The 21208-nt window shown below is 39.7% G+C and overlaps 1 protein-coding gene and 1 non-coding gene across 2 annotated transcripts; one reads left to right on the plus strand and one right to left on the minus strand.

Annotated features, from left to right (window-relative positions):
• Positions 1-1080: 1080 nt before the first annotated feature.
• LOC111879034 (small nucleolar RNA R71) lies at positions 1081-1187 on the minus strand. Its single transcript, XR_002845993.1, has one exon. It is a non-coding gene; the product is annotated as a small nucleolar RNA R71 (small nucleolar RNA).
• A 16058-nt stretch (positions 1188-17245) lies between these two features.
• On the plus strand, positions 17246-20583 carry LOC111879013 (putative serine/threonine-protein kinase YPL150W). The gene is made up of 5 exons (XM_023875491.3): positions 17246-18634; positions 18808-19248; positions 19394-19570; positions 19794-19894; positions 20029-20583. Exons 1-5 carry the CDS (start codon positions 17606-17608, stop codon positions 20471-20473), a joined length of 2193 nt encoding a protein of 730 aa, XP_023731259.1. The 5' UTR covers positions 17246-17605; the 3' UTR covers positions 20474-20583.
• Positions 20584-21208: the final 625 nt, after the last annotated feature.

Genomic DNA, 21208 nt, shown 5'->3' on the forward strand with positions numbered 1-21208 from the left:
CTAGGTACACTGCCTAGGCGTAATTAGTTAGTTAAGGTAGTTAGGTTATAAATATTAAAATTAGGTGTAGCTATTTGCACGCATCAAGTTTTTTGCGTCGTTGCCGGGGAACGGATTATTTGATAGTTTATTTATTTGATCTAGATAAATCGATCCTTTTGTGGGGTAAAACCTGCAAAAAGTTACTTTTTCCAGCTTAGTTTTTTTTACAGTACTAGACTCACGACGTGAGTTCAATATTTTCTCTTTTTTTTCGTTTTTCTTTTTTGTTTGCTTTTCTGCGACAACACGAGGTGGTAGCCTTTACCACATCATGGTGGCCAGTCAATAGGAAGTTTTTATTCAGTTTTTGTTCAATTTTACGTTTTTATTTTGTACATTTTGCAGGAGTTCATGACCAGGTGTTCCAACACATCTTTGGTGCCACCATTTAAAGATCCAGAGTCGGCCCTTCACAAAAAGAAGGATAAGAACATGAAAGAAGATCAAACACCAAAGAAGACACCCTTACAAGAATTCAAGTTAGTATTCTCAAATAAGTCGGGGAAGAAAACGGAAGAGTCGAGTTCATCTTCAAAAAACAAGAGCAAGGTTGAAAACAAAGATCAAATACCTTTCCCAATCGAATCCGAGTACGACTCCGAGACCGAGTTTGGACTTTATACGAGTGAACCCGAGAACAAGCCAAGAAATGAGATGAGAAACATTGAAGAAATGTCAATGGGAGCTTACAAGAAGCGAATTCAAGAAGATGTTGGTCCAGGTTTAGTACAACCAGCGATACCTGCCACTGCCACATTCGAGCTGAAAGGACACATCTTGACTGCACTTAAGGATATCCTATTTTATGGGAAGGATCATGAGGATGCATTTAAACATCTAGATGAAGTCAACGACATTTCTGACTATTTCAATGTCCCAAATGTCAATAGAGATACTGTCTTGCTGAGGATGCTACCAGTCACTTTCAAGGGAGCTGCAAAAGACTGGTTGAAAGCACTTCCACCTGGTACAATCACTACTTGGGCTCAAACGCGTGAGCAATTTCTAGATCAGTTTTGACCACCTTCTAAGATAGCCAAACTCAAGAAGGCAATAGCCAACTTTGAGCAGCAACCGGGGGATTCATTATATGAAGCTTGGGAGCACTACAAAGGGTTGTTAAGGAATTGTCCTCAACATGATCTTAATGTTCAACAAGAGATGTCTATTTTCTATGATGGGGTCAATGTTAAGAAAAGACAACTCCTTGATTCTCAAGGGCCATTGACAAAGAAAAATCCAAGGGAGGTCAAGGAGTTAGTTAAAGAATTCACAAGACACTCTCGTGAGTACCACAACCCAAGACAAGACGGAGCAAAAGGCAGTGGGGGTGTACATTCTAAAGAGATGGTTGCTATGATGGCGATGCTCAATACTATGGACCGGAGATTTACCCAAATGGACCAATCAATTCATGCAATAAGAGTTGGATGTGAGAAATGCAGTGGGCCACACTTGACTAAGGATTGCCATTTGGATGATTATGGGAACACGAAGGCTCAAGTTTGCTACTGAAGTGGGGACAAGTATGATGATGATTGGAGGAAGCCAAAGAAGGAGTGGCTGCCTTATGATGAGTACAAGAAACAGAAGGAGGAGAAATTCAGGCAAATTGGCTGAGGTTTTTTTACCAAAAAGAGCAACTACCAGCTGAGAAGAAAGTTGATTTGGAGTCTATAATGGTTCGTTTCATGGAAGCTTCAGAGAAGAGACATGATGATACTGATGCAGCATTGAAGGATCAAAGAACAATGATGAAGGAACAGCAGACCTTGCTGAAAAATCATCAAGCCATGATGATTGACCAACAAAACTCACTGAGAAATTAGCAAGCCTCCATCAATAACCTTGAAGCTCAACTTGGCCAACTTACAACTTTGGTGAATGAAAAGCTATTTCCTCAAATTCCTGAAAAGAAGACTCAATCCCATGTTATGGCAATTAATACTGAAGAAGAGGCAATCTCTGAGTTTTTAGAAGCCCTAGAAGTGGAGCCAAAGCCATCCAGACCAAAGCCAAAGAAGACAAAACTTGAAAATGAAGATGTTGCTGAATTACCAGACTCATGTCGTGAGCTCTACATGCTCACGACGTGGGCTCAGTCTGAACAGAAAAATTCAGATTCCGTTCCGACTTACCGACCGCCTTTGCCGTTTCTGTCTCGAGTACATCTCAGTCCATTGGAAAGGGAACATCTGGAGTTTATTCAGTAAATAAAGGGTATTCCTATTAATACCCCTTTTATAGATTCACTTTCAAAAATTCCAGAATACGTAGATACTCGTCAACAATTAAAGAAGAATTCTAAAGTAATTTTTAGTGAACAAAGTTCAAGAGTTGTATTGGGAGAGATACCTAAGAAGATGGGAGATCCCGGACGCCTCACTCTTCCATGCGAGTTTGGTAACAATTTGAAGACTTATGCTTTAGCCGATTCTGGGGCTATCATAAATTTGATGCCCTATTCATTCTATCAAAAGCTAAATATTCAGAAAATGAAGGCTACAAAGATGACCATCCACATGGCCAATCGTTCGGCGACTCACCCGAGGGGAATTGTTGAAGACATCCTTGTTAAAATTGGGAAATTTGTTTTCCCAGTTGATTTGTGATTATGGATATGAAGGAGGATGTTAATATTCCAATTATTCTTGGTCGCCCTCTACTTAATACTGCTAGAGCTTTAGTTGATGTTCGTGAATCCAAGCTTACATTGAGAGTTCGTGATAATGAGGAGACTTTTGGAATACAAGATGGTTTTCAAAGAAAAGATGTGAAAGGTGAGGTGTTCAATATGGAAGAATATAACGATCTTGAAGATTTGGAAAAGCTCATGGAGGAAGAAATCAAGACAATTCATCAAATCAAACGCACCAAACCGAGAGCATCCGTCTCGTTCTTTTGTTGAAGTCATTACCTACACAAAACCAACAACTTTGATGAGTGAGGAAAACGATGAATTGTCGAGTGATGAAGATGAGGCTACTTCCAAGGAGACGGTTCCAGTGGCGAAAGAAGAGAAGGTTCCTATTGAGCTAAAGAAGAATGAAGAAAAATTGGAAACAAAAGGGACAAAAAGGAAGCTTGACATAGACGAGGCAAAGGCTAAAAAGGAAAATTCAAAGAAGACGTATATTAGACGAGTTCAAGCATACAAGAGGCGATGGAAAGAGCAAAAGATTCAGGTGGTGGACTCCTCTGACAGCTCAACGTAGGAGACACAGAGTTTGGCTCACGACTCCATAAAAAAGAAGCGCTTCTCGGGAGGCAACCCGAGTTTGGTTTGGATTTTTCTTTTCGTTTTCCTTAGTTGTAGCATTTTTTTAGGAAAATCAATCATATCCTTTAAATCATTTTATGCATACTAGAACACTAAGTGTGGGGTCCTAAATTGAGTAGAAATAGACTAAGAAATATAGTAATAAAATTGAGAGTTATTGAAAATTTACCCAAACAGAACTCATGACGTGAATCGTTTGTATTCACGACGTGAGTACAATAACAATTACACACTTTTATTTGTTAGCCCAATACATGCCCCAACCCATTTCTTACTTAATTTAATGGCCCAATTTATCAGTGCACTAAACTCACGACGTGAATACAAGTGTATTCACGACGTGAATTTTGAAACACACGAGACCACAAGTAATCAACAGACTCTTTTGACCAAGCCATTTTGTTTATTCCCCCACGAAGTCAGGCTGTCTTTTGGTCCCCCCTATCTTATTGAATTTGGCCAAATTCCAACTTCTATTCCCTTTTTGCTTATGTGATCAGCAATCTAAGGTAATGATTTCTTATGTTTCATGGATAATATCACTTTACTAGTTGAATTTTGGGGCTAGGGTTTGGTCATTAGTGAATTGTTCATATGTGACCTAAAATTCGTGATAGAGCACTTGCATGTTGATAGATTGTGGTTAGATTTTACATAGGAATAAACCCCAACAAAGTTTTTGGCCCGATTTGAGTTCTATCTTGACCAATCTTGACCAGCCGCGACGAACTCACGATGTGAATCCTGAACATGAATATTACAGTTTTCTATTTTCTTATAATTCTTGGATTTGTTTTTGTTTTGAGGTTGGTTGTTGTTTTCTTTTACAGGAATGGCTCCAAGACGCGAGGTTCCAATCGGGGTTGCAAGTTTGCACCCATTCTACGTTTTCCCGACCACCATGCCACGAGATATTTTGGCACGTTGCAACAACGGGCTAGGGTGGTTGCACAATAGGGAAATTGTTGTTGCCCTTACAATTCATTGGGCAAGATTGAGGGAGTTCGGAATCTTTGATCGGTTGTCTCTGTTTCTTACAAAGATATTTTTGGGAAATGGATTTTCATTCACGTGCAAGGGCTAGCATAATTTATTTGGTATCCAAGAGAGGGTATATAAGGAACTATGCGTGGAATTTTTCGCAACTATGGCATTCCATGAGAATGTCCAAGAACCTACGTTTCTGCAAGCCTTAGTTTTTAGACTCGGTGGTGAATATCGTGAATGCAGTTTGGTTGAATTTTCCTGGAGAATGGGGTTATATGAAACTCAGGAAGCTATGACTCCAGAATTTGTTATGTTTTTAAGGGAGGTGGATCAAGGATATGAAAATAGGGCCTCGAGGCTTGAGTTTTGGAACAATATTGCATCCTAAATATTTAATTTCGGAGTGTCACCCGAGAGCAGCATAAGATCCCCCATTTACCGCTTGATACATCGATTCATCACTTTCTCCATCCATCATAGGCGCCATGGGGATAAGTTCACGAAGCAAAATTTGTTTTTTTATGGTGCATCTTACAGCCAAGAATGTGTTGTAATATTCCATATTTCCTGGCTCGTTTCTTAGCTGGTTCTGCTACAAGTTCCCGCCCCGGGAGCCCTATCTGTGGGGGCCACTTCATCACTCGATTAGCCCGTTCTTATGGTTTAATCGTTCCCTATATTACCCACTCGTTAACTTGCATGGAGGATAACAAGTTCACTATGGGATACTTGGAGACAATGAGGGTTGTTCGGAATTTTGGGTCTCATTGAGGCCTTGTTCATACTGATGATGAGGGTGATGTTGGAGGGCAGCCTGGTGCATAGTCTGAGCAACAACCACAGCTAAGGCCTCGGAGTAGAATGTGCGAGGACGAGGATGAGGAGAGAGAGGACAGTCGGTGCATCAACCCGCACCCATGGGAGGACCAAATTTTGGGGGTAATATAGTCGGGTATTTCGAACAGCTTTCGTTAAGTGTCAATTGGATTGGAGGGACTGTGGAAAATCTAGTATAGCATTTGCAGGTGGAGCAACCTCCTCACCTGGGGTATCATTACCCAATTTTCCCTAGGTGGAGTGAGTATTGAGGTCAAGGGGGAGATGGAGCCGGTACAAGTGGAGCACAGGATGAAGAAGATGACGACTGATTTCTAGTTTATTTAGTTTTTATTTTAATTTCGTTTGGTTTGCATTTGTTTGGTTTTTCAACTTGTTATGGTTTGTAAGACTTATCAGCTATTATGTTACTTTTGGTCGTCCTTTGGTGGCTTTATTTCTGATTTGCTTTGGAGTCTCGGAAAAGAAGGTCGAGTCGAGAGTGTATGTGTCTAGCCAAGGGTTGTCTATAGTCTAGAGTCGCGAGTCGAGACCCACAATTGCAAATAATGTGGGGTGAGTCAAGATAGAGGATGAATTTAGCGAAACGTCATAAAAATTCTCCATTTAGAAGTGTCTTTATCCATTAAGATATTGGGGTGGAATGCCAAAATTAGTAAGAAGAATGGGCAGTTTTAATTTCCAGTCGCCCAATTCTCACGTCACGAGTTGGGTTATGAGGTATTTCAGAATATGCAGTTCAGCGATTTCACATCGTGGGACATATTACTTACGTCGTGAGTTTTCTGTTTTCACCGTATTAAAGCTTTTTCGTTTCTATTCACTACATGGATCACCACCATCATATTTGAAGTTCTTATGATGATTATTATGGCTCGTTTCCTCTACTATAAATGTGACGTATGCTTTCCCACATTATTTTACACATTTTGAAGATTTGCATCCACTCTTCTTGAAGATTGAAGTTTCGATTCGTTACTTGTTGGTTCATTTTCATATTTCACAAGTTCAAGTCCGAGTTCTTATTTACAAGAGTTCCAAATTCGAGATGCACATTTTGCCCACACATCTGGAGTTCGATCACGCCACTATCCCAGGGGAGTCTGTTCCTTTTTCTCCCTTTTATTGTTTTTTTTTTAGTTTATGCATACAATGAGGGCATTGTATGAAATAAGTGTGAGATAGGGGTCGGAAAAGTAAATTGCTAGAAATTAGTAAATTTAAAAATTTTTAGAAATAAATTTGAAATAATAATCTAAATAAACAATTCTAGTAATAATGATAATCCAAACTTAAGTTGCTAGCGTTGTGTGGGATGATCCGATGAGAGCTCAAATGTTTAGTTTAGCCAATATACATTATAGTGCATTTGTGGCATCTTTTATTCTAGTGAAATCATGAGACAAAAACACAACCTCGTTTACTTTGAGGAATGCAATATGTTTAGCAGCCTGCACTTGAAATGTATCCAGAAAAACTAATACCTTAACCAATAAGGGTTGAAGTAAAGCGCCCCTACTTAAGCATGTAGGTTTTTGAGTGAAAAAAAAAGTGAGTACATGTAATATAAAAAAAGTGAGAAATTACGAAAAGTAAAAAATTGAAGAATTTTTGGAGTTATAGAAGTACGAAAATTAAAGATCAAAAATTCCGAAGTATCAAGAGTTGAAGATACCAAAAATTACAAAAGATGGCGACTTCAAAGAAATTGAGGATCAAATATCAAAGAAGTGAAGAATTCAAGAACTCCATAGTGTGGTATCTTAAAAGTTGTAATTCTCTAGTTTATGTATGTTTGGGTTGCTTTACAAAAATACCTTGAGGTTAGGAAGATTTATGCGTAGCTTAGTGATCATTAAATTACATGAACTTGAACCCCTAGTGATTTAGTGAACATTAAATTGCTAGAGCTAGGATCGACCAAAATCTTAGATAGTAATTGAAGTAAATCAATTTAGTTGTGCTAGATAACATAAATTTTGACCATAATTGTATTTGCCTAATCTTACATAGCAAATTCATAATCTACAACTTATTTTGTGTTTGATTGTGTGTGACCATACATAGTTTTACATGAATTAGTTTAATATTAGTAAATTTAGACTTAAATCACTTATACAATAATAACCAGGTTGATAATCCATAATTGTTAGTTAACCATAAAGAAGAAGCAGATTCGAACTAAACAAGAGTGTTTTTAGTAATTGATTGAATTTGAGTTAAGTTCGTCTGATCTTGCAAAATCAGATAAAAATCCCAACTTTGTTGATAATTTACGTTTATTTAATAGTAGATAGGTTAACTAATCAATACCGTTCCTTGAGATCGACACCCAACTTACCCGACCATCCTATAATTTTGACTAGGTACACTTCCTAGGTGCAATTAGTTAGTTAAGGTAGTTAGGTTATAAATATTAAAATTAGGTGTAGCTATTTGCATGCATCAATGACCTACCCATGTCAGGCCATTCTGGGGTGCTGACCTACCCTTCGGTTTATCTCACCCGGTCACGGGGAGTATTTCACCCCTAGTACTGTCACATAATAACATATCATAAACATGTTGTCAGACATATCTAGGGTGTCCAACCTACCCTTCGGTCCTAACGACCGAATCAGGGGACTATTCCCCTCCTACTACCTCTATCACATAGAACATATCATACTGGCACATAGAATTCATCAAACAATAGCAAACCAAACAATTATCACAAAGACAATCATCTCAACTGTAATCAATTACTATTGGGTCGGCCTTGGTACCTTTGACCCACTTCCACTGAAGGGTAACTCACATCAACGTCATGTAGTGTCTGCACTGCCTTTGGTGTGAAAATCGACTTTCCCCGACTCCTAAATCCCTACACGACAACTTTTCTAAGTTATCAACTCATACTCATAACCCTTACAAGAGTTACTTTTGGTGTGAAAATCGACTTTCCCCGACTCCTAAATCCCTACACGACAACTTTTCTAAGTTATCAACTCATACTCATAACCCTTACAAGAGTTACTCAAATCCAAGTCAAAGTTAAAGTCAAATCCTTGGTCAAAGTCAACATCTGGTTGACTCGACTCACCGAGTTGGCCCGCCAACTCGTCGAGTCCCCATATCCACAAAATGCCATAATCTCATCCCTACTCGTCGAGTCTAGCAAGAGCTCGACGATTTCGCCTTCAACAACACATCGGATTATCTTCAACCGACTCGCCGAGTTCGTCCTTGAACTCACCGAGTTCATCTTCATCCATAAGAAGGTGTTCAGTCTATGACTCGCTGAGTTCCCTTTGAACTCGCCGAGCCCGTCTTCATGTGGCTGGGACATTGCCTTGAACTCGCCGAGTCCTATGATTTCCAGGTCCCTAGTGAACCTAAACAATTGGGAAACCTTTGATCTTAACGCCTGGTCCATAAACATAAAGGATTTGGTGGAAAATACACCCTGACTCGCCGAGTCCCAAGAACGACTCGCCGAGTCCCTCTTTGTCCAAAACTATACGATCAATTATAATGGGTCTTAACACATCAAAACCATAGATCTGGCCTCCTAGGGTCCATTTTATACGTAAAGCTACAAATTTGATGTACATACATGGGGCCTTTGGCTCAAAAATCCATAAAAGGAGGTCTACAAGATGCATGGGATGTTTATGGCAACAAAGTTGGCACCTTTATGCCATAAAGACCCCCAATATCCCCAAATCCGAAGTGCAACTCTAAGCACACCCACAAAATCCGATTTTTGGTTCTCTATACTCATAAAAAGGGTAGAAATAGCCCCAAATCAAAATCTAATAGATAGATGGTCAAGGTTATAGCTTTTTACCTTGAATGAGCTGAGAATGAAGTAAAACTTATGGATCTCCTTGCTTCTACTTGAAATTCCAAGCTTCCTTCTTCTTCTCCAATTTCAAACACACACAAAAACCACCAAAAAGGCTCAAGAACACTCAATAAGGGTTTAGGGTTTCAATCTAGGGGTTCTTTGAGTTGGGAGGGTGATGGAGGCTGGTTTGGGACGAGATAAAGTGTTTAAATAGGGTGAAAACCCTAAACATTAGGGTTTTGTCCATACAACTCCTACTCGCCGAGTAGGTCTCCCGAATCGTCGAGTATATCACTTAAACCTCCGATCAGAAGTCGAGTCTACTTTACGAGTTGGGCCTCCAACTCGCCGAGTCCCATAGTAAATTACAATAATACTTGAATTTAAATATGTACCAGGAACCGGGTATTACAAATATCCCCCACTTGTTTTAGACTTCGTCCTCGAAGTCTGCTGTTGAGCCCCAAAAAAGCTCAGGATAGTGCTCCCGCATCTCGTCCTCCGGCTCCCAACTCCATTCCAAGCCCTTGCAGTGCTTCCATTACACCTTCACCAGTTCGTCCCTCTTGTTCCTCGGATCCTTCGACTTCCTGTCAAGGATAGCTACTAGTCGCTCGATATAGTTCAGGCTGTCATCCACCTGAATGTCCTCAAAAGGCACCACTGTCGAATCGTCCACCAGACACTTCCATAACTGGGAGACGCGAAAAGTGTTATGAATCTGACTGAGTTCGGCTGGCAGGTCCAGCCTATACGCCACCTTGCCCACCCGAACTGCAACCCTGAAATTTCTAATGTATCTGGTGCCCAACTTTCCCTGCTTTCTAAACCAGATGACACCTTTCCGAGGTGATACCTTCAGGAGCACCATATCCCCGACCTGGATTTCCAGGTCAGAACGATGCTTGTCGACATAACTTTTCTGCCGACTCTGAGCAGTCTGAAGCTTGCTTTGCACCTGTTGGACCATCTCCGTAGTTTTGAGTACCACTTCGGTACTCCCCATGACCCTCTGGCCAACCTCACCTCAACATATCGAGGTCCTACACTTCCTCCCATACAACATCTCAAATGGAGGGCGGTCGCATGATAGTTGTTATTATAGGAAAATTCAGCCAAAGGAAGGTAAGTATCCCAACTACCTCCAAAGTCTAAAACACTCGCCCACAACATATCCTCCAGAGTCTGGATGGTCCGCTCACTCTCACCATCCGTCTGCGGGTGAAATGCAGTGCTGAAGTGCATAATAGTACCCAACTCGTCGTGAAACTTCTTCCAGAATCTGGAAGTAAACCGCATGTCTCAGTGCGAAATCACTGAGATGCTCTCCTGGATCGGTATGAAATGGTCACTCTTGGTCAACCGATCCACGATGACCCAAATCGAATCCAATCCCTGTGCAGTCCTGGGAAGCTTGGTGATGAAATCGATGGTGATGTATTCCCATTTCTACGGCGGAATATCCAATGGTTGGGTCTTGTCGTGAGGCCTCTGGTGCTCGGCCTTGACCTTCCTGCAGTCAGGCATCTCTCAACGAACCATGCTACATCCCTCTTCATGCAGGGCCATCAATAATCAAGACGAAGATCCCTGTACATATCCGTCGCCCCGAGATGGATAGAAAACCAAGATTTATGCGCCTCCTCCATCAGTACCTGGCGCATACCTCCATGCTATGGGACCCACACTCTACGGTGTAGAGTCAATAGTCCACGTCTGTCATAATAGAAGGAGGAAACATGGCCCACAATACGCTCACTCTTACGATGTTCCTCCTTCATAGCCTCCTGTTGGGCCTCTCGAATCCGCTCTAACAACGGAATCACCACAGTCATCCTTAAGCAGATGTCTTTGATCGACGTTGCCTTGCGGCTAAGCGCATCAGCCATGACATTGGCCTTCCCCGGGTGGTAGAGGATCTCACAATCGTAATCCTTCACCACATCAAGCCACTGACGCTGCCTCATGTTCAGATTCGGCTGATCTATAAGGTACCTCAAACTCTTATGGTCCGTGTAAATGGTACAACGGACCCCATAAAGATAATGACGCCAAATCTTGAGGGCGAAAACAACTGCCCCAACTCCAAATCATTCGTCGGATAGTTCGCCTCATGAGGCTTCAACTGCCTCGAAGCGTAGGCAATAACATGCCCCCTTTGAATCAATATCGATTCCAAACCCGAGATGAATGCATCGCAATATACCACAAAATCATCCATGCCCTCTGGCAGGGCTAAGATTGGCGCCTCGCACAATCTCTGTCTCAGAGTCTCGAATGCAGCCTGCTACTCTGACCCCCAACGAAAGACCACGACTTTCCTTGTCAACCGGGTCAAAGGCACAACTATCTTGGAGAAGTCCTGAATGAATCTCCGATAGTACCCTGCCAATCCCAGGAAGCTCTGAATCTCAGATGGAGACTTCGGCACCTCCCACCTCATCACGACCTCCACTTTGGCCGGATCGACTGAAATCCCATCCCGGTTGACAAAGTGCCCAAGAAACTGCACCTCGCGCAACCAGACCTCACACTTGGAGAACTTGGCATACAAGCTCTCCCTCCTAAGAGTATCCAATAACTCCCGCAAGTGCTCCTCATGATGCTCCCGAGTCTTGGAATAGACCAGGATGTCATCAGTGAAAACTATCACAGACCGATCCAAAATCGGTCTACACACGCGGTTCATGAGATCCATGAAACGTGGCAGGAGCATTGGTGAGCCCAAAAGGCATCACACCTGAGTTGATAAGGATTGGAGGCAAATGTGAAAATTCTTGGATTTCTCATATTTTCTCGTAGGAATAGTGGTTGGAAATAGCGTGTCAGGGAGTCAAGGGTTCATTAAAGGCTTTTGGTTAATATGATGGATTTGGAACTGGTGGAAAATTCACGATTGGTATGTTTGAGTCCTTTTCCGCGTGTTTGGTAGTGATCATACTCAACGGCAAGGGGGTGGATTTAATGAATGGTTGAATGTCAGTTCTGGAATATGGGTTTAAAGTTTACATCTGATGGGTTTCCGGTCTCGAGAGGCAGATTGTTTGATCTGGGTTGGTGATTTAGTTGAGAGTCCCTAGCCTTGTGGTTCTCGCTAGAAGTTCGGTTTTATAGCTAGGAAGTTGTAGATAATTGATGTGCACAAAAATACCTACTAGTTTTAAATTTATAACCTAACTAACTTAACTAACTAAAATGCACCTAGGCAGTGTACCTAGTCGAATTATAGAATAGTTTGGGTAAGTCGTGTGTCGATCATAGAGAACAGTTTTAATTAATTAATTTACCTACTATTAAATTAACCTAAAGTTCTAGCAAAGTAATGGTTTTTATCTAATTTTGCAAGTTTAGATAAACTTAAATTCTTAAACAAAATTCACTCAAGTAATTAGAACACTTCTGTTAGTTTGAATCCACTTTCCCTCAATGGTTTAGCTATTAATTATGACAATTCATGTTGGTTACCAATTAATGTATAATTAGCAATTCAATTCCAAATTAACTAATGTTGAATTAATTCATGTAGATCTATGCATAGTCACACATAATTTAACACTAAATCAGTTATTAGATAGAATTGGAGCTACGTAAGATTGAGCTAACAAACATAATTATGTTCATAATATTAGTTCTCCAGCACAGCCAAATTCAATACTTCAATTACTTATCTAAAATTGGTTCAATCTTAGCTCTAATAATCTAATGTTCACTAAATTACTAGGTAATCAAATTCATGCAGATTAATGGTCACTAACTACACATAATAAGACTTTAAAGCAATCTAGTATCAAATCAAGCATGCTAGGTGTAATCAATCAAACACAAAACATTAACCAACAAGAAAAGTCTAAGTTATTATAAATAAACCATGACTTCCAGCTTCATCTAGCTAACAGAAGCAGCTAGATTTAGCTACTCATACTAGCAATTGAACTAAAACAAGTCATAATCAAAAGCATAGTAAAGTACCAATCTAGAAAGTTAATTATGTTCTTCTCATTCTTCCTTGGTATTAAAACCAAATTCTTAGCCTTCTAAACCTCTGAAAAACGATTTCTGAACTTTTCTCCAGCCAACCAACCTCTAAAATTCGTAGGGATCAAAGATATATATAATTTTCGAAATAACCATACTTACGTCGTGAGCATAGGAGTCTCACGTCGTGAGTCCAGTAATTATCTGTATCCAACACGGACTCATGCTTCGCAATGTCTGTCTTCTAGAATGTCCGAGCTCACGTCGTGATAACGCTTTTTGCTGGATTTTTCATCTTTTAAACTCTTAACCTCCAAAGTTCCAATCCTTAACGCTTTCAGTCTTTTTTCTTCAAAATGTATTCTTTTGGTTGCAAAACATAATTTAACCTTTTAAGTATCATTTATCTATGCAAATAACCAAAATATTAATCAAAATGTAAATAAATATTTCCTAAAAATATCTATAAATATGGCAATATCAATCATGTTGGCGTTGTGTGTGCTTCTTTGCAGCGGTTAATGGATGAGGCTTACATTAGGAGTCGCCATGGTATTGATGTATCAGATGTTTTCATCAACAAGTAATGGTTTATGTGATGGTATATTGGGTTGAGGAGATCCAGTCATGTTGAAGACTCTGTATTTGGGTCAACCCGCATGGAGATCACGTAAGTTTAGGGTTCGGATTCAACAACAATGTTGGTTCGTTAGTAAAAGGATCAGTGTTGTTCACAGTTATGGTGTAGGCCAGAGTGTTCGGTTCCCAGGTGGGTGATAAGGAGTGATTTCGAGGACGAAATCCAATTTAAGTGGGGAGAGTTATAACACCATGTACTGAATCGTTTCCTATGTGGGGGTGGTGACCCGAAGACCGAGTATCATCAGGCTTAGGGCCTTTGAGGAAAAGAGATTTATACCCATTTGGGTATGGGTAATGTAATTTAGCCCCATGGTTCTCGCTATCTCCTTCGACATTTTGGGTGGCAAAAATGGAAGCTTTATAAGTGTAAATTAGGAGAAATTGGGGATTACGGAGACAGGGAAGTGATATAGGGGGGAAAAAGGGGTGGAGCGGCTGTTTAGCTAAAAGAAAAGAGGGTTTTATTTAGGTCTAGGCTTTAGCAGGTGGAGAGAGAGAGAGAGAGAGAGAGAGAGAGATTAATTTTTATTTTTTGTTTAAAAAACCTCATAAATGGTCCCTAAGTAGTGAAATGACGAAAATGCCCTTACCGGACAAATACTGACGGAGTTAGTCATAAGGACTAAACATTAAAAGTTTTGAGACCACATGGACCATCCGTGAGGTTTTTTAAAGTTAGGGACGAAACTTCATATTTTGTGAGACCACAAGGACCATTTATAAAGTTTTGTCTTATTTAAATGAAAATTTTTTGGTTTTGGTCAATGCAATCCGGTCACACTCCTCTCCGCCAATTAGCTTCCACCAAATCTTTCTCTCTCATCTCACCAAGCTCCAAACGGGACCCTCGTAGTGAGCGATAAGGGTGATGTTTCGATTCCATTAGCAACTATAGCGACTCCATTTAGCAAGCCCACTTAGAACAACCTTACAACCATAAATAAGATAAAAACGCATTTAAACCCAACAAACTTTTTCGAATCAATGTTCTATAGTTTTTTTTGGCTTCCTGGGTATGCCAGGTTTTTTCTGATTTAAGAAGTCCATTTCAAAATTTTGAAGGGGTACATAAGATAAAAGGGAAGAATTGGTGGATGAGTAGATCTGTTGACTTTATAGACTATCTAGTCTAACTTTTGATCTAAGTCGAAGAAGAAAGACAAAATTGCAAAAATGGTCCTTATGGTTGGCAAAATTTTGTGCTTTTGGTCCAAAACGAAACGTTGGTGCACCACTGGTCCAATTTTGAATACTTTGTGTGGTTTTGGTCCCCATATTTCACATTTTAATGTGGTTTTGGTCCATACCCTACCTGAAATGAAGAATATATCCTTAAATAACTTTTTTGAAATTTTTTTAATTGTTTTCTTATTATTTTAATTAAAAATAAATACAAAAAAAAAATCAACCCACCCCAACCCCTCCTAAGTCACACCCACCCTACCCCATACATCTCTCACTCCTTACATTGACTCCATTTCCCTCTCACACTTCATTTCTTGACACCATTACTGCCGACGACAAAATTGCAAAAATGGTCCCTGTGGTTGGCAAAATTTTGTGTTTTTGGTCTAAAACGAAACGTTGGTACACCACTGGTCTAATTTTGAATACTTTGTGTGGTTTTGGTCCCCATATTTCACATTTTAATGTGGTTTTGGTCTATACCCCGCCTGAAATGACGAATATACCCTTAAATAACTTTTTTGAAAATTTTTAAATTGTTTTCTTATTATTTTAATTAAAAATAAATACAAAAAAAGAAAAATCCAACCCACCCCAACCCCTCCTAAGTTACACCCCCCCTACATCTCTCACTCCTTACATTGACTCCATTTCCCTCTCACACTTCATTTCTTGACACCACTACTGCCGATGGACCACCACCTACCGAACCACCGCCGCTGGACCACCACCTTCTACATGTCACTGGACAGCACCACCGTCGGATCTGCCCCTTTTTAGCCACAAACCACCACCGTCACTGGTAATGCTGCCCTTCATCTTCGTTTTCTCAGTAGAAAACCACCGCCATATCTACTTTTTTTTAGCTAGAAACCACCACCATCTCCGGTAGCACGTCCCTTCGTCTTCGTCCTCTCCATCGAAAACCTTATATTCTTTTGGAAAACTATAACGATCGTACCAGTAGAAGAGGGAGAAAGAGTGGTGGAGAAACCTATAGTGTCGCAGTCTAGATTTATAGCTCGAGTCTTCTTCTTTGGTGGAGGTGGTTTGACAATGGTTTTAAGATTCGACGATAGAGAGGGAGAGGCTGCAAATCACAATTGGGATGGAGAGCCTTTTGAAAATCCTATATCCGATGAGAAGGGAGGTGGCTTTGACGCTCTAGATCTGTAAAACCATCTGATGTTAAGATGGCGTCGTTGAAGGTGGTTTGGGTATGGATGGCTCAGATGGTTTCTGACGGTGGTTCCCAACAAATGTGACATCGGTTTTCGATCTAAGCATGTTTTTCCGACGTAGGGGAGATGGAGGTGTGTGGGTGGACGACAGATGATGGTGGTTGGCGGTGGACGGTGGTAGCAGTCGGTGATATTGAAAACAAGTGATGGAAGTCGGTGGTGATAGTGGCAACTATGGGTGTGTTCTCTTCGGTGTGCGTGTCTGTGAATAAAACCAGATAGAGACCGGGGTTTTTTTTTTATTATTTTTAATTAATTAAAAATATTATGATAAATACAAAAAAATAAAAAAACAAATCTAAGGAATATAATAGTCTTTTTAAATTGATAGGGATAAAACCAATAAAAAATCCAATTTTGGACCATACATTTTAAGTTAATATAGCAACGTTTAGTTTTGACCAAAACCTGTAAATTTGCAGAGACAGGACCGTTTTTGCAATTTTGTCAGGAAGAAACTACCCTCTTATCCGACGTCACCCAGTTCTCCGGCAGAGCTCCCTTCTCCGGTGACGCATATTGCTCAGGCGATATCTCCAGTTCCGGCTGTCAGATTTCTATGGTGGCGATTTGGGGATTTGTCTCTTCCTCCAGGTATAGTAATCCATTGGTTGGTTACTAAATCGCAAACATAGTAAACCAGAGATCCAAATAAAAAACATAGAATCAAACCATTGTTGAAACCTAAGATTTTGAATTGATCAGACTGTTGTTGTTCTTCGAAAGTAGAGAGAAAAAAGACAGAATTTTGAGAAATTGTAAGCTTCGAGACGATGCGGTCTCGGTGAGCAGATGTGAGAAGTAGAAACGGGAAAATGTAGGTTGGGAAATTAGGGCTCGCCATTGATTGCAAACACATTTGAACCTAAAAGCTGATTTCAGGGGCAATCTTGAGAGGATTTCGAGAAGGAGAATCATGGAGCTTATGAAGACTGTATGTAAACGTATGAGCAAGGAGAATTGATCATTTGAAAAGAGGGTTTACTTGTGTTGAATTGGTTGGTGTGATTACCGGAGATTGGGAGTGTTTTCTCTTTCTTGAATAAGTGATTTGATCATCCTCGTCGAGTTGATTGCTTGAATAGGTGATCTGATGACAAAGGGTGCTACAATACCCCTTACTAAACGTTCAGGTTCAACTCATCAGCATCTATCCTACGTGGCATGCCGCTAATATAAGGTTAAAGAATTTTTTGAACGGGTGATAGTCGCATTAGTTCCCCTAAAATAAAATTTTAAAACAAATAAAAAAGTTATAGGGTTAAAATGACATTTTTCCAGTTATATATATTATTATGTGTGATTAGGATATCTCACCTAACCCACTGAATTTCATGGATGCCTTCTGTGGTGCCTATTGCTTCCAACATTTCAATTGGAATTTTGCTTCCACACATTTTCATGGAAGCCGCCTCCTCCTCATCATCCTAGCCATGAGCCCATGACCCACCCCACCCAAAAAAATGTAAAAGGCTAGCTAGCACCCCACCCAAATTTCATAATTTCAGTAGATTTACATGAATCTCCTTCCAAGTACTGCTGCACTTGCAATTGCTTCCAGTACCATTTTGATTTGATCAACAAATAATGGAGGCCTTTCTGGAAGAGACCCAACATCTTAAAATCCAACTGGAAGAGATAAAATCAGCTACCAACAACTTTGATGACAACAAAGTGATTGGAAAAGGTGGATTTGGGAAGGTGTACAAAGGAGTACTCTCTCAGTCTAAGGTTGCTTTTAAACGTTTAGATCGTAAGCATGGACAAGGAAACCCCGAGTTCTTGAAAGAGATCCTGACTCTTTCCCGTTACACACATGAAAATCTCATCTCTCTCCTGGGATTCTGTGATGAAGATGATGAGAAGATCCTTGTGTATGAGCATGCATTTCACGGAAGTCTGGATCGCCACTTAAGTTCCGCCAGTCTCACCTGGTGGAAACGCCTCAAAATATGCCTCACGGCCGCAAAAGGGCTGTGCTACCTTCATGAGCCCAATGGGGAAGAACCTCAAAGAGTCATTCATCGAGATATAAAAAGCTCCAATATTCTACTGGATGAGAGTTGGAATGCTAAAATCTCTGACATGGGATTGTCGAGAATAGCACCTACTAATCAGAAGCACAGCTTTCTTGCCACCAATGTTGTAGGTACGTATGGGTACATAGATCCACTTTATATGGAGACGTATTTCCTAACAAAAGAATCGGATGTATACTCTTTTGGAATGGTCTTATTCGAAGTGTTGTGTGGGAGACTATGCTTTGAATATAACAATGGTCATTTTTTGAGCTTGTGGCCAATGTGGAAAAAAAGCTATGAAGAGAAGAAACTAGATCAGATTATCTTTGAAGATATGAAGGTACAGATGAATCTGAGTTCCTTGGAAAAATTTTCAGACATTGCTTATCGGTGTCTGCAGAAATCTCGTGAAGAACGACCAAAGATGTCTACTGTTGTGGAAGAACTTGAGGTAGCACTTCATATTCAGAAGACAGAAGGACCAGTGGACTTTGAAGAGATGATTAAAACTTCAGTAGCTCCTCAGGTCTATGAATCCAAAGAGGAACTACGGATGCTTCTCTACAGAGGAATGTTGGTTAACGACGGAAAAACGGTAATTAGCTATGCTGTTTTTTATTTCTTATTTGTAAAATGTTTTTCATATGATTAGAAACACATTTTGACTAGATTTATGCATTGGGCCACAAACAACTCTCTACTAGATGAGATCTCATAAATGTTTGATCAGTGTATTCATGTCCTAACTTGAGGTTTTTTAATGGACAGTGGTTTTCGTTAAACAAGAATGGTGAACATTGCGAAATGATATCTGCAGCAGAATGTTTGATTCCTATTCTCCCTCCATCTCCCAGCTATTCATCTTCCCGCATATTTCCAGCAAACTACAGTGCACCATCTGTTTGGAGATTCAAAATGCACGTCAAACCACGACTTTTGTCACCACATGTCACATATGCAGTAAACCTTGTGTTCGATATTATTGACCACAAAAGTACGGACCTACTTTTATTCCTCAATTATAAATTGGCCGAGGAGATATACTATTCGACTTCATACTTGGCATATAAGAGAGAAGGTGGAAGGCTCATGACTACATTGTATCAGTTTACTAGCGTCAAGAGAAGTGCTGATCTTAATATCACGTTTGATTGCCAGCAACATGAATTGAGAGTAGAAGGCATCGAGTTTCAGCCTATTGAGAGAGTAGTAAGCCCACAATTTTTTTTTTCCTTTGTGTTTCAAACATTCTTAGCGTGAGTTAGATTGATGGTATCAAATAGAAGAAGTTAGTTATTTGAAGAATACGAGTTTTTGTAGTATATCAAAATGTAATGTGTATTTTATATTATAGGTAGAGAAAAAAGAGGATGAGGAGGTGGATATGCCAGACACATATTGGGAACAAAAATTACCAAGTGATTATAAAGACATAATCAGGCTGGCAAAAGATAGTCATGTGCAATGGACAACAAAGAAGGAACTCTACTCCATTCTTTGCAAAGGGATCCTAATCAATAATGGTGACGAGGTACATTTCCTATCTTTTCTCATATATACGTAGTTGTTTGTAAGATATATGTGATGTCCAAGATTGTTTCTCAAAAAAAGTACTTATTGGACAGTATATGAGATACACTAACAGTCTAACACTGTTGTGGAACCTATGAACATGGTTCTACCGCTTCAAAGGGATGAACTCCAGTATAGTATGAGTATGTCAATCTAAGTACTCACACAATTATGGTTCACAGTGGTTCTCCCTTGCCAAAAATGGGAAGAAATGTCATATGTTACCAGCAAGAATGGTTTTGCGAAAATCAGAGTGGAGTTGGAGGTCTTTACCTGAATCAAGGTTCTTTCTCTATCTTTCACCTAGTTTTCTTGTAGCTACTAGCCATGTCACGTGTAACATATATAGGCGTCTTGTAGCTCAAATTTGATTGTTAACAAGGTTATCTTTCCTAAACACAATATTTTTTTTTGCAGATTTAAAGAAGTGGCTTTTTGTACTCAAAAAACCTTTTCGATAACCTGCACTTCCAAAATATTGTCACCCTATACAGGATATGCATGTTATCTTGTTTACAAGATACAAACAAAAAACTCTAATGTTGGGCAAGTTGTGGAAGTGAGTGATCATGGTTGGATCAGAAAGAGTGCAAAGTATGATCCACAGCATATCCTTTTGTTTTTGCCTGAAACCCCGATTATTAGACGAAAGGTTAATGACAATAACACCCAAAACCTATTAAAGAGAACTAAAATGAAAGGTGTTCCACAACGAAGGAACGATGGTTGGATGGAAGTACAAGTAGGGGAATGTCAAGCCCCTTATACTACTACTCACAAAATGGATCTTTATCTCAACCTTAAGTCTTTCTCGAGGATTAGAGGGCTTATGGTGCAAGGAATTGAGTTTAAAGTCATTTAGGTTCTCTAACTTATGATTGGAAATGAACTGATTGTAATAATGAAGTTTGCTTTGCCTATTGTTGAATTGATACCTATGGTGATGATTGGTCCATAGTTTCTTCTTTTTCATATCTTGGCAATTGTGTATTTCCTATATCCTTACATTTATGTAAGAATAATTTGACCTAATCATGGTCATGCTGTTCTAGACACAAATTGAACTCAACCTCTTCTGGAAGGAGCTTCACACAAGCAGTAAGTAATTCATGATGATATTAACTAAAATTTCACGTTAGGCCTTTTAGAGTCGGTAACTATATGATTGTTTTCAGCAAAACTCATAAGTTAATTTTTTTTTCTTGAACTCTTTAATTTCATTGAACTGTGAATTTTGTATGAACACCTGTATGTTTGGATGGGTATTGATAGTAAAATATTCTCCATAATGATCATGTATGTTTGGATGGCATTGATAGCAGAATATTTTCCATACTGATCCTCTCTCGTTAAATGGAAATTATGGAATTATATAAACATAATAAAAATATAAGATGGGCCAAGCTATGCAATGTGGTCCGAACACATTAGAGTTGAAAGTAGATCTTAGTTTGTTTATGAGATGTGATCGGGATAGTATTTGATGTTTGTGGTTGACCAATTCTAGAAAAATTATATTATGAATTCTCTTTTGTCTGTAAGGCTAGTAAATATATCTCCACCGCACATCACGGTGATGTGAGATGTTATCATGATG

Source organism: Lactuca sativa, chromosome 9 (genome assembly GCF_002870075.4).
Source record: "Lactuca sativa cultivar Salinas chromosome 9, Lsat_Salinas_v11, whole genome shotgun sequence".
NCBI classification, from domain to species: Eukaryota; Viridiplantae; Streptophyta; class Magnoliopsida; order Asterales; family Asteraceae; genus Lactuca; species Lactuca sativa.

Excerpts from the sequence above, each read along its gene's own strand:
- LOC111879013 (XM_023875491.3), top strand. The coding sequence starts at position 17,606 with ATGGAGGCCTTTCTGGAAGAGACCCAACATCTTAAAATCCAACTGGAA. Across the intron at positions 18,635-18,807 it reads TGGTTAACGACGGAAAAACG|TGGTTTTCGTTAAACAAGAA; the intron begins GTAATTAGCTAT and ends TTTAATGGACAG. Across the intron at positions 19,249-19,393 it reads TTCAGCCTATTGAGAGAGTA|GTAGAGAAAAAAGAGGATGA; the intron begins GTAAGCCCACAA and ends TTTATATTATAG.